The 13,412-nt window shown below is 44.8% G+C and overlaps 1 protein-coding gene across 1 annotated transcript in view; it reads left to right on the top strand.

Moving 5' to 3' along the window:
- The window catches only part of FAT4 (FAT atypical cadherin 4), a 122,756-nt gene extending 110,312 nt beyond the window's left edge, over positions 1-12,444 (top strand). The window contains exons 14-17 of the mRNA XM_086890451.1: positions 567-691; positions 1,818-2,035; positions 6,654-6,915; positions 8,950-12,444. Coding sequence (XP_086746577.1) covers positions 567-691; positions 1,818-2,035; positions 6,654-6,915; positions 8,950-10,838 — 2,494 coding nt within the window. The 3' untranslated portion in view covers positions 10,839-12,444. The remainder of the gene's footprint in view (positions 1-566; positions 692-1,817; positions 2,036-6,653; positions 6,916-8,949) is intronic.
- The last annotated feature ends 968 nt before the right edge of the window (positions 12,445-13,412 follow it).

The following is a 13,412-nucleotide window of genomic DNA, read 5'->3' as shown; positions in this document are numbered from 1 at the left end:
GATTCTATTGTTTTTTCCATCTCACTGTTTGAAGTCACAGTTGTAGCAATAATGTCAGTCTTCTATCCAGATTTCCTCATTCTCACTTCCTCTCCCAACCCCCATGTTTGTGCTGGTCATTGTAATGCAAAGGCTCTGGCAGTCTGCAGCATAAAAAAATGCCAAAAAGGGTTTTTTCTCTCTTGCATAACATATAGTAGGAGTTTGGTTGTCTCTGAGTTCCTTCCTCTTTTGTAAGACTGCTATAAACTGATGCTGAAAATTTGGATCTGCTTAGAAACTTGAGCTGTCTACAGAGATTCTTAGAACTACAGAATGGTTTGGGTTGGAAGGGACCTTAAAGATCATCCTGTTTCAACCCCCCTGCCATGGGCAGGGACACGTTCCATTAGACCAGGTTGCTCCCATCCACCTTGGACACTTCCAAGGATGGGGAAAAAGAGCCATTTTTGCATCTCTGAGGGGAGGAAAGGGAATACCATTGAAAGAGAGGACGCTTCCCGGCACATTTGCTCTGTTTATTCGTGTGCACTTTATTCAGCCTCCACTTTTCTGATTTCTTTCAGGTGTCCCAGACTGGAAGGTGCTTGCACAACCAGCCCCTGCCAGAATGGTGGCACTTGTGTCGATCAGTGGTCGTGGCAGCAGTGTCACTGCAAGGATGGACTGACGGGAAAGCACTGTGAAAAATGTGAGGAGGAGGTTTTACTGTCTTTAATAGACACCTAACTGTGGCTCAACCAAAGGCTGTTAAGATTTTAGTTAGAGGGATAATGAATTTTATAGAATAATGAAAACAAGCGGCGTGTTGCCTCTTAAGTACTTTAGAAGTCCACACATGAAAGGACAATGGACTCTTGTCCTTTCATGAGCTAAAAATGGCAACAACTGAATCCATAATTTCTTCTGGTCTGTATATTGCATTTCAGGTAACTCACACTCATTTAAAGTCCTGCTTCCTGATAACATTTAATCCGTAACTAAAATAAAAGTATCCCATAGGAGGGATTTGTCTGCTATGGGGAGGTAAGAGGGTAGATGAAAACCCCTTCCCATAAACATTGAGTTCATGTGCCTAATTCTCCAAACTAAAGTCCTTTTCATCAAATTGACTGTGGATTATATGCAAGAAAGTATTGTAAATGTAAATGAAAACAAGGCATTTACGCTGGGGGGTGATTCACTCTCATAGGAGTAGCCCTGTAAATCAATATAGGATTGTCCAGGAGGGCCAAGTGATTTATTTCCGTGTAGCTGTAGTATAATGACTGGGCTTTGTTTTTTTACGTGTCCCATTATTGTTTAGCTGATTTATATGCTTTTATTGCACCGGTTTACAAAAGAATTTAGCCATAATTTTAACAGCATTTGGTAGTCAGTGTTCTGCCTTTTTTTATTCACTTTTTTTTTTAATGCCATAACAAATAGAAAGTCATTATCTCTGCCCTGAAGAGCTTAGAGTTCAATATATCATGAAACCCTGCTTGCAGTAATGGAAACAGTAACATCCTTGGGAAGGAATTACAGTTCTGAGAGACAATTTTTTTTTCCCTACTCCCTCACTTGTTCCCTAGCGAGTTTTAATTTACTAGTGACTGATAGCAGCAGTAAATTACTCGCACACTCCCACTCTCAAACACACATTCTGGTGGAAGCCAAAGAATAGGGGGGCTGCATTTGCCACTCACTCCTGCTCCCCTCCCTTGACCTGCTCTGAACTTGATCTCTGCTCTGAGGGAAAGGCGGTCGCGGTGAGGCAGATGATGGCTGGAGCGGTAACGAGCCGCGTGCTCAACCCTTCCCTGTCCTTGTCCCAGATATTACCGCTGACACGGCCTTGTCGCTGGAGGGCAAGGGGCGGCTCGACTACCACATGAGCCCCAACAAGAAGCGGGACTACCTGATGAGACTTGGGGCTCGGGGCGCTGGCGCGGGCCGCCCGGGCGTGGAGCGCTTGGAGGTGAAGTTCATGACGAGGAGCGAGAACGGCGTTTTACTCCACGTCCAAGAAAGCAGCAACTTCACTACCGTGAAGGTAAGATTACAGCTAATGCCGAGTTTGATTTGATTGGACTGCCTCGTGTGCAGTGATCAAAATCGCGTTTTTCCATTACTCTTTCTGTTTCCTTTATAAAGCATTGGGTCTTTAACTGAGACTAGGCACTGCTCCAGTGTCATTCATCTTCTCAACAATTCCCTTCCTATTGGCCAAGGTATCAGAAGATCTTGATGGTTTTATATCTAATCAGTTTTGTCTAGACTCCAAATAGTGACTGTTCTAAGGCGACAAGAACGGTGCTCATTGCCATGGTTATTATCATCATTACACTTTACAGAACAAATCATTGTGTTATTGGCCTTTTATCCTCTGATTTTTTGAGCCTTGAACCCAGACCCTCCTTAAGCTAGGAAACGATTGCCAAAAAGTTTTCATTAATTCCTACCAACATGGCTCAGGCTTATCAAACTAGGAAGTGAGGGATAACTCAAATTCATGAGGTTACTCGCAGACCAGTGTCAATATCAAATTATTTTGGCATACATAGCTGAATTAATGCTTCAAATGCCACACTGTTTGGGGGTTTTTTGTTGTTTTTTTCTTTCCTCGAAGAGCTTATTGCTGCAGGAGTTACCTTTCTCAAGAGAAAGCCATGGTTTGGTTCCTGGCGATGACTCAGTCCATTTACTCATAACTCTAAATGAGTACAGCAGTGATGTTGGCAAGCCCCTTTATTGGGTTGGTGTAAGCTCCAAGTTTCCTTGACTGCTGCAAGGTTTTCCAAGTTTTTCTTCCCTGACTTTTAGAGAAATTCATACAGAAATTCACACTTTCTAAGCTTCAGCCCCATGGATATCCTCCACCTGCCTGGTCAGAGTTACGAAGCTTTCCTGACACACCGGCTGCATTTAGGAAGCAAGTCTGCACTACTTCCCTGGCATGTGCTTTTACCACATAATTTCATAGGAAGTTTCTGCCTCGCTCATATTAGCAGATAAGATCTCATTACTTTGACTTCTGGAGAGAAAAATCCTTTTTCTGCCCCCTAGTAGAATTTGCTAGGTGAGCTCTCCAAGCATTGCTTAAAAAAAAAAAGAGAGAGAGAGTTGCCTTTCCTGGCTAAAAGCACTGGTGCTGTGTTTATGCAAACACTCTTGTTATTGTTAATATTGGTGAATTTATACAAGCAAGCAGAGGGTGTCAAGTCCCAGCCCCAGCTGTGCAAGGGAAGAGAGCAGAGGTTTGCCTAGTACCAGATGCAGAAGTTTGAGGAAGGAGAGCCGAGCTGGTTGTTGCCAAGCAGTTCCCAGGTGATGCTAGTTAGTAAAACTGTAGTAATTTAACTGTAGCTAGTGCAGTACAGGCTCTGCACTGCTCCTCATTCCCAGAATAGGTATCATGATGAGTAATCCCCTCAGTGGTGGCCCGAGATGCCAGTGAAGCCAACCCAGCAAAGGCCTCCATGTCACTCCATCCACTTGCCGTGCAGAAGTTGGGCTTTAGGGACCTGCCAGTCCCCAGTTCTTGTCAGTGTTCAAATCAGACAATTTTATAACTTGATTTTTGGGTATTTTAATATGCCTGTTATCCAAAGTATTAGCATTCAGAAAAAACCTGCCATGTGTTTTTAATATTAAACCATGCTAGGGAAAAGCTATGAGTCCTATGGCTACTTCCATGCTTTCACATTTTTCCTCTTGCAGCTCATCGGTTTTGGTGTGGCTGGGATTGGGGTAAAACTAGAGAAGTGGCAATAAATCAGACCCACTGAGATTGTGAGCAGTTGATTCACTAAATGATGGATGCAAACTCCCTCCAAAGAACCCAAGAGGGGGCTTTATGACATAAAGGGATCCTTAACCCAGGAAAGATGCAAACTTTTACAGATTACATTAAATAATTGTCAAATTCAGATGGAAAATGCTTCCTCCAAAATCCACTACAACAAAGAGGCTGGGGGATTGCTTATTACTAGGGGTCTTTATCGTAGCCTATTTTCCTGCAAATGCACATTGCAAGTAATTCAGTTAGAAGCAATGGGATAAACATTGAGGGTTAAAGGTGAAATTGCCTGTCTTGTCTTGCTTTATCTAGAAATCTCATCTGCAGTCAGATTAAATTAGCATAAATGGAGCTCAAGGAGCTCAAGGATGTGGATTACATTTTACCTCTATTGGCTAACATACTCCTGTGTGAGGGGGAGTTGGGCCCTGACACAGGCTGCCCAAAGAAGTTGTAGATACCCCATCCCTGGAAGTGCTCAAGGCCAGGCTGGATGAGAAAGGTGCCCCTGCCCATGGCAGAGGGGTTGGAACTGGATGATCTTTAAGGTCACTTCCTAGGCAAACCATTCCATGATTCTGTGCATATATCAAGCTGTAGGAATTAATCAGAACATAACCCTTTCAAATGACATCCCATTCCATGGCTAGTTTTAAGACAAATAAAACCCAATTTGTTCAGCAAATGAGACTTGAAAAATTGGTAAAGTTGAATCAGCCCTGTAGTTAGGAACATGTTTGTTTTTAGTGGTTCATTCTTTTCATTATATTCTACTTGTCAGTTGCTCAGCCATTTAAATAAAACCCAGAAATTTGTTTTACTCAATACTGTCGACTTCAGCCTTTGTTTCAAATTTAGAAACATGTTCTGCCTCAAGGCAACAAGAGGATCATTCCATATCTTTTCCTGGTTGAGGTAGCCATGGGCCACTCTTGTCTCTGGAAATCTTCTTTTCCAAATGCCCCTAGTGCGTTATTTATGAATCTGTTAGCATTACTCATGTGCAATTTTTAAGATACAGAAATAGGGTTAAAGAATCATGAATTACTATGGAAAATATCAGTTGCTGACAGGTAAATAATTCCACAGATCTTTTCTAAGGTGAAATTAAAAATTTTGCTTCTGTGCTTAGTCTTCCCTTAAGCTTGGAGGGTATTGTCTGGCATGGTGTATTCCTTTCTGTTTACATAAAGACTAAAATACAAGGCAGTATTTTTATGGGGCATAAAAGACAGAGTAAGACATAACAAACCAATTACAGGTTGCAGACATAAATATATGTACATATTCAGCTCAGTCAACCTTTTTATGAGTGATAGTGGGAAATGGTGTTTAATATGTTTTAATAGTCTGTGGGCTGCATTTGTAAAGATGGGATTTTCCTTGGGCTCTGTGATAGTTTAGACACATGCTACTTGTGTTTTTATCAGTAACAAAAGCATCCTGCCTACGAGGCGAGCTTTATCAAACAATGCATTTTCAAATAATCTGAATTACTGCCTTCATAAAGGAAGTGGATGCACATATTAACCGCTGTGTCCTCCATCCAAACGGAATACGTGCTAGATGCATTCATTCAGGCAGCTGCCAAGACATGAGCGTGGTCTTACAGCCTTATTAAAGCTGGAGTGTCTGAACAAAGTCCTCAGCTTGCATCACTGGAGAAGCAAATCCAGAACATTTTAACAGTTTCTGGAAACGAGCGCAGCATTCTTGTAGCCGGTGTGTCACCTCACAGTTCTTCCCAGGTGAACTTTATTTTTCCTGTAACAAAGGAAGTAAGGCTTTGAGAGCTTTCAGCAAACCTGGGGCTATGACCTTTCCTGGACTCTGCCTGTGCACGTCCCGCACGCTCCGGGTACGGACCTTGGACCGACCGAGCCGCAGTGGGGAACGCGGGATGGAGAGCTCTTGTTCCATTTAATACGTGTGACCAAACATGCAGAGCACCAAAGGAAACCTGCAGCAAGTTTCAGAGCCATCCTACATGAGTTTATGCAGTTCTGTACACCCCCAGGAGGTCAGCCAACAATACCCAAATTTAAGCAATATTTGGCGAAGTTGGATGTTGGGGATTCTTTTTAAGCTCCTACACCTTAAGTGCAGAATTTGCACTGATCTCATTTTGGGATCATAATAAGAGTTTGAAATCCCGCATCTCATGATTCAGTAGAATTGTAAGGCATCATTCTTAAGAGGAAAAGCCAAAATATTCTTCCTTTTTTTCCTAGCTGTTCACAAGTTTTAAAGGAGTTTGCTCAAGAAAGCACTATTTGAAAATTCTCACAAAATCATACGCTTTTCAACTCTTCAGAAAGTTTTCTGAAATACAACAAAAGTTTTTTGCAAAATACCAATTAGCAGAAAAAGCAGATATGAAATGGGGCTCTTGCTCAAGCCCTGCCATGCCTTATGCATTCCTACTGTGTCATAATAAAAACTGGATGCAATTTGCTTGGGCAAGGACAACATCTGTTCACTCTCCAAAACATTTTCCACTCTTGCCTTGAAGAAAGAGGAAGAATTTCTCTTTCTCTGGTTAAAATGCATTGTCATGTGCATGACCTATAGCTGATTTCTGAGTAGGATTAGCCAGGGATTGAATGGGTGGCAGCTCTGAGATGCAAATTTCCTGCTTAAGTTTCTGCCATGTGATGCATTTAGTTCTGGACAGTTGTTTCGTACTAAATAATTAATGCCTTTTTAGTACAAAGCAATTATTTGGGGGAAAGAAAATACCCACCCCAGCTTTCTGTTACACCAAAGCTACATGTTACTGTAGCTGTACTGAGTAGGCATCATACCAGTTATGTGTGGGTGGGAGTTACGTGACACCATTTTAAAATTTCACATCATGTGTTCTTCTGACCAGATAAAAGGTGGGAAGGTGCACTACATATCTGATGCTGGAGTTGCTGGGAAAGTGGAAAGGAACATCCCTGAGGTGTATGCTGCAGATGGCCAGTGGCACTCAGTCCTCCTGGAGAAGAATGGCTCTGCCACCATCCTGTCGGTGGACAGGACTCACAGCCGGGACATTCTCCATGCCACCCAAGACTTCGGTGGGCTGAACGTCCTCACCATTTCTCTGGGAGGAATTCCATCCAGCCAACCCTTCAAGAGCACAGTTGCAGGTATTTTATTTTATTTTTTTTTTATTTTTTTCCCCAAGTGCTGTAATTCTTTATCAGTAATTAGTGTACGTCCATCCTTTGCCAGAAAAAATGAAAATCGAGTGAGTAAGGATTACAGACTTTGTTTCTTTAGTACACCCCTGCAGGCTTCTTGTTTCCAAAATCAAGCACTCCCTCTGCAGGGTTTTTTTGAGACAAGGGGGCTGCTTATCTGTATATCAGTTGCTGTATTTTTATTACCCCAATGGTGAAGAAAGGATGTATTCTTTACCTGAGTCATAATCTGGAAAATCAAGGCAAATCTTTCATGTGGGCAGAAATGCTGAACAAAAACTTTGTAGGGATTTGGTAAGTACTGCAGGATTTACCCTCTTATTAATATGATTTAAATATTTTCTGCAACTCCAAGGTCCTCCTGCTTTATCCTGCTGTCAAATGAAGAATGGGATTTACTTCTGAGCAAGGACAATAAAGAACCATCCTGTGACTGATGTCTAGCTGTTAAGGAGCAAATCAGTCTCCCTTAAGAGTTAAAGTATCTGTGTCAAACCCTGGCAAAAGAAGTAGATAGCATGTATTTGATATCATTTCCCAAGCACTAGGCAAAGATGGAAGTGATTTTTAGCTGCAAAACAGGAGATACTCCAGACAATACAGATGTATTTTTCACATATTTCTATATTGAAAAATCTTCCTGGCTTCATGAATTGTGACCAGATAAAGTATTTTCGAGTGGAGTAAATCCACACTTTACACTTGTGTATTGCGAATATGTATGAAATGTGGTACGAAATCGTGTGGATGCTGTGCTGACCTTTATCCTTTTTACATGCATGTTTTATGAGCAGCATGTGCATGGAAAAAGCAAAGGCTTGTAGGAAAGCTGGAACAAGGAAAATTGAGGACACTAACCTCTCACCACTGCCCAATGCTGTGGCAGACAAATTAGGAATGTCTGGCTTCCATTAAGCACAGACAGTTCAAAATCCCTTTTTCACACAATTTTATTTTATTTTAATATTGGATCACGCAGGGTACGACATACCAAAGATTTACATGGTGCTGGTATAAAACTCTTCATGAACTCAGAGTTAAAAATGTCTTCAGTGCTGTTAAAGGCAGACAATGCATGAGGTGACAGGGCTGTGAAGTGGCCGTGTCCGATAAAATTTCCAAAGCCAGGTAGATGTGACAAATTGCCCGTTGCTGTTTGTCACATCACATCACATGGCATCAGTACTGTAAGTACAAAAGTGATGATCACTTTTGCTTGGGCTCCCAACTGAACCTAAATCTTTAACCCTGAGGATTATAAACCTTTAATACCATCTCATGCAACTCAGGTATATTTGCTGTTTCATGACAGAGCGGTATCCACCTCTGTGTACCATTTTGCCATGGCTCCAAGCAGAGACCACCATAAGGTTGCACTTGCTCAAAACCCTTCCAGAAAAGCCTTGTCCATTAGGCATCAGATTTAGTCGGGGGAACACAGAGAATTATTAGGCAGGCAAAAGACTGGATTTTCCTGTGACCTCACTCAGCCACTGTGCAGAGCCTGGGGGTAACTCCATCTCCCTGGGCTCTCACAGCAGTAAAACTTCTTGTAGGGTAGCGCTGCAACCAAGGTGTGGGGGGTTTGGGAAAAGGCCTCTCGAGATTCAGAGATACAAAAGCATTGCCGTGAATTATGGGGATAGGAGACTTAGCTGAAGCACAGTAGGCAAACTCAAATAATGTTTGGTGCTAGCACAGCCAAGCCAGCCGTCCACAGGATCCTCTGTGGGAAACGATAAGAAGTTTAAGAAATACGGGAAAATCAGGAGACAAAAGCATTTCAGTAAACTGAATGAAGACATTAGAAGGCGTATTTATTCAAATTCAATTTAAAGCCATTAAGCACTGTTGGAATAGACGTTTCCCTATGGTAACCACGGCTTATTTAATGAACAGTGGAGCCCGCAGCGCGCTGTTGACAGCGCGTACTCGGCCTCCAGCCCCCGACACCTCTGTCCCTTTTCTTCCCTGTCTCAGGCTTCAACGGCTGCATTTCCTACATCAAGTACGGCGGGGACAGCCTTCCCTTCGCCGGCAAGCACAGCCTCGCCACGCTCTCCAGAACAGAGCCCTCGGTGAAGATCGGCTGCCGCGGCCCGGACGTGTGCGCCAGCAATCCCTGCTGGGGCGAGCTGATGTGCATCAACCGCTGGTTCGCCTACCAGTGCGTGCCGCCGGGGGCCTGCGCCTCCGGCCCCTGCCGCAACGGGGGCAGCTGCGAGCCGGGGCCCCAGGCCGGCTTCACCTGCAGCTGCCCCGAGGCCTACGCGGGACGGACGTGTGAGACCGTGGTGGCCTGCCTGGGGGTGCTGTGTGCCCCCGGGCACGAGTGCAGGGCGGGCCCCGGCGGCGGCCACGCGTGCCTGCCGTCCCCGCAGCCCACAGAGCTGGCCCTGCCGCTCTGGGCCGTGCCGGCCATCGTGGGCAGCTGCGCCACGCTCCTGGCGCTGCTGGTCCTCAGCCTCATCCTCTGCAACCAGTGCCGAGGGAAGAAGTCCAAGGGGCCGAAAGCGGAGAAGAAGACGAAGCAGAAGAAGAAAAAAGGGAGCGAGAACGTGGCGTTCGATGACCCTGACAACATCCCGCCCTACGGCGATGACATGACCGTCAGGAAGCAGCCCGAAGGGAACCCGAAACCCGACATCATCGAAAGGGAAAACCCGTACCTCATCTACGACGAGACGGACATCCCGCACGCCACGGAGACGATCCCCAGCGCCCCGCTGGCATCCCCCGAGCCCGAGATCGAGCACTACGACATCGACAACGCCAGCAGCATCGCCCCCTCCGACGCCGACATCATCCAGCACTACAAGCAGTTCCGGAGCCACGCTCCCAAGTTCTCCATCCAGAGGCACAGCCCGCTGGGCTTCGCGCGGCAGTCGCCCATGCCCCTGGGAGCCAGCAGCCTCACCTACCAGCCCGCCTACGGGCAGGCCTTGAGGACGGCGTCCCTGAGCCACTCGGCGTGCCCCACTCCCAACCCCCTGTCCCGGCACAGCCCCGCGCCCTTCTCCAAATCCTCGACGTTCTACAGGCACAGCCCGGCCAGGGAGCTGCACCTCGCCATCAGGGAAGGCAGCCCGCTGGAGATGCACGGCGACGTCTGCCACCCCGGCATCTTTAACTACGCCGCCCGGCTGGGGAGGAGAAGCAAGAGCCCACAGACCATGGCGAGCCACAGCTCCCGCCCGGGAAGCCGCCTGAAGCAGCCCATCGGACAGATCCCGCTGGAGACGTCTCCTCCGGTGGGGCTGTCCATCGAAGAGGTGGAGAGACTCAACACCCCTCGCCCCAGGAACCCCAGCATCTGCAGCGCAGACCACGGCCGCTCCTCGTCGGAGGAGGACTGCAGGAGGCCCCTGTCCCGGACGAGGAACCCGGCCGACGGCATTCCCGCGCCCGAGTCCTCCTCCGACAGCGACTCGCACGAGTCCTTCACCTGCTCCGAGATGGAGTACGACCGGGATAAGCCCGTGGCGTACACCTCCAGGATGCCCAAGTTATCCCAGGTGAACGAGTCGGACGCGGATGACGAGGACAACTACGGCTCCAGGCTGAAGCCCCGGCGGTACCCGGGGCGGCGCGGCGAGGGCGGGCCCGTGGGGGCGCAGGCGGCTGGCACCGCGGCCGGGGACAGCTCCCTGCCCGGGAAGCTGGGGCAGCAAGCGGGAAGCTTCAACTGGGACAACCTCTTGAACTGGGGCCCGGGATTTGGGCATTACGTGGATGTTTTCAAAGATTTGGCATCGCTTCCTGAAAAAACAGCAGCAGCAGCAGCAGCAGCAGCAGCAGCGAGTGAAGAGAGCAAAGGTGGTACAGCGAAGGCTGTGTCCAAGGAGGGGGAAGCAGAACAGTATGTATAGGCTTTGTCTCCTGGTATTGCCGCAGTGCAAAGCCACGGGGACTGCTCAAACCATTATATGGTTGTAGAAAAGCCAAGGTCAGCATCTGATCCCCAGGCCAGTCTGGTTGGAGGAGACTTTAAAAATAATAACCATTATGCTGCTGAAAGAGACTTAAGACATTTTTAATTTAATTATGCTTGGATGAATTTATTTCTCCTGCATGCATTGTATTTGCAAACCAGATATTCGGCATGCAGCCTTTGGAAAGGGTTTTCCTATTTACCATTGTTTGGTTCGTGATTCTTAAATTAATAATGCTTTGTTCTGAAAATGAACTAATTTTTTGTTTCAATTGTGAAGGATGTGCGTATTGTCTCCAGCTACTAACGTGTTTTACAATGCAAGAGTACTGAGGATTCCATTTTCCTTAAGAAGAGTGTGGAACTAAGGTGGTGAATGAAGGAAGTACAGTAGTGAGGTGTCTCAGAAAATGTAGTTACCATATCCTACGGTTGCTCTCATGTGACTTTATGGATGAAATCAGCTTGAATAATTGCTGGCAACAGTGCTTGCTGTAAGTCTTATTCCATACAAGAGGTGCTAGAAGCAGCTCAAGCCAGTCAGCACTTTAGGAGATTTCTGGGTTTTTTGTTTTTTGGTTTTTTTTTTCTTTTCAGTTTGTTTATTTCTTTGTTTCAGGTTTCTTTATCTCTTCTTTCATTTTTTGTTTTGTTTTGTTTGTTTGGTTTGGGTTTTTTTGACAAAGCTGTGTGAGAGCTTCTGAATCTCTAGGAAACGTTTTTGGGGATGCTTACTTTATCCTGGTCCCTCCCTACCCCCCCTGTGATTCCTGGTCATTTTTCCAGCCCAGCCCAGCCCCCTGGCACACAGCAGCAAGGGACAAACGTGTCCATCCCCACATCTCGTGGCCTCTCAGCTTGGCTGTGCTGCTGCTGCTGCAGCCTGTGCTTCTCCCCTGCTTCCATTTTCCCATCTGTACCGTGGAAAGGTAGGAAAAACACTTGGTTCCCTGCCTCACAGGGGTGTTGTGAGGGCTAATTAGTTAAACTCGCCTGAAGTGCTTCAACATTATAAAGCACTATAATAAGTATTATCATAATTGTTATTAAAGCACTGCCTAGCCTCTGTGACCTTGGAGTGGCATTTTCTGCATTCTATGATTTTCTATGATGGAAACTTTGAAGAATTATTTATTGTATAGAAAATTACTGCACTCTAGCATTTTGGAGCAGATATGAGGGAAAACTACTTGTAGATTCATTAACGTAGCTTACCAGTTGTTCCCAATTCCCTAAAGTTGTAGGTAAAATAGAATCTCACAAACTCCTTACATCTTCATGCAGATCTGATGAACCTATTGTACTGTGTAAAAACTTCAATTCTTTTTTTTTTTTTTTTTTTACCTAAGCTGTGTTTTTATATCAATATTTTCCTATGCTGAATAGTTTTCTTACTTTCAGGGAAGGTAAGAAAAATACTTTTTTTACATTTGTTACTTATGTAACATCCATATTTTTCACGTTTTGATAAAATTGTAACATACTGTATGCTTTCTACCTGTAAATGCCAATAATAGAATTAAAATATTTATTTAAAATCTTTAGTGTGTGTTATTGGAAACCTTTTGTCTTTTCTCTCTAATTTACACTCCTTGATCTTCACTTTCGGGGTTTAAGTTGTAAGGTTTTTAAGCTACATAAACTTTTTAATCAAAAAACAGGCTTTAAGAAGCAAGTACATATCTCAGGAAGATGGAGAAGAGTATCATGAGATTGTTGTGCCAAAAGATAATGTCAAAAAGTGCCAAATCTACTTTCATATTTCTAATAAAACAATAAAAACTGTATTTTAGTCCATAGGGTTTTATCAGCAGCACCTGGTTTCACGTTTGTTAACCACGATTTCCATCTTGGCTGAAAGCTGGAGCTTTCCAGTACACAGACAGTGAGGAGTGTGAGAACAAGAGCTTTCTGTCATAAAGCAGCAGTTGAACAATAAATAACTGCATTCTTTTATACTTACAAAGGGATAAATCACGCTTAGACAACTTCTTGGAGAATGCAGAGAGTGAAAAAGTTAAGGCTGCAGGCAAGAGGTGAGTTCTGAGGTTAGAATTAGTGCTAAGTGTAAAGAACTTAGAAAAAGGACAACAGTTCAAGGGGGGTTTATGTGTTCCTTGTTTGGTTTAGAGGTTGTCTCAAAACTGGCCATTAGGAACCAGTTCTTTTTGGCTAAAAGTGCTCCCAACTTCATCATGCCCCTCAAAAGTGAAAAGAAAACGGGCCAGAGTAGCCCTTATTGGTATGTAAGTAGTTTCATCTGAAATAACATGAGTTCCACAAGTGATTTCAGCCTTTGAGGAGCTGCTGTAATTAAACATCTGTTAAAAAGCTGTATGTTTAGTTTGAATATTATCCTTTAATACAAACTGTACCACATCCAAGCAGTGATTTTAATAATACATGAAAACTTTAACAAATGAAAGCTTTTAAATGTAACACCAAACATATTGAGGGCTGTGTTATGCCAGTTAAGCATTTTGAAATTATCAAGAAGTTTTGCTGAAGGGGA

The sequence above is a fragment of the Cyanistes caeruleus genome, chromosome 5 (genome assembly GCF_971803275.1).
Source record: "Cyanistes caeruleus chromosome 5, bCyaCae1.hap1.1, whole genome shotgun sequence".
NCBI lineage: Eukaryota > Metazoa > Chordata > Aves > Passeriformes > Paridae > Cyanistes > Cyanistes caeruleus.
This window is presented reverse-complemented; position numbering and strand designations above follow the sequence as displayed.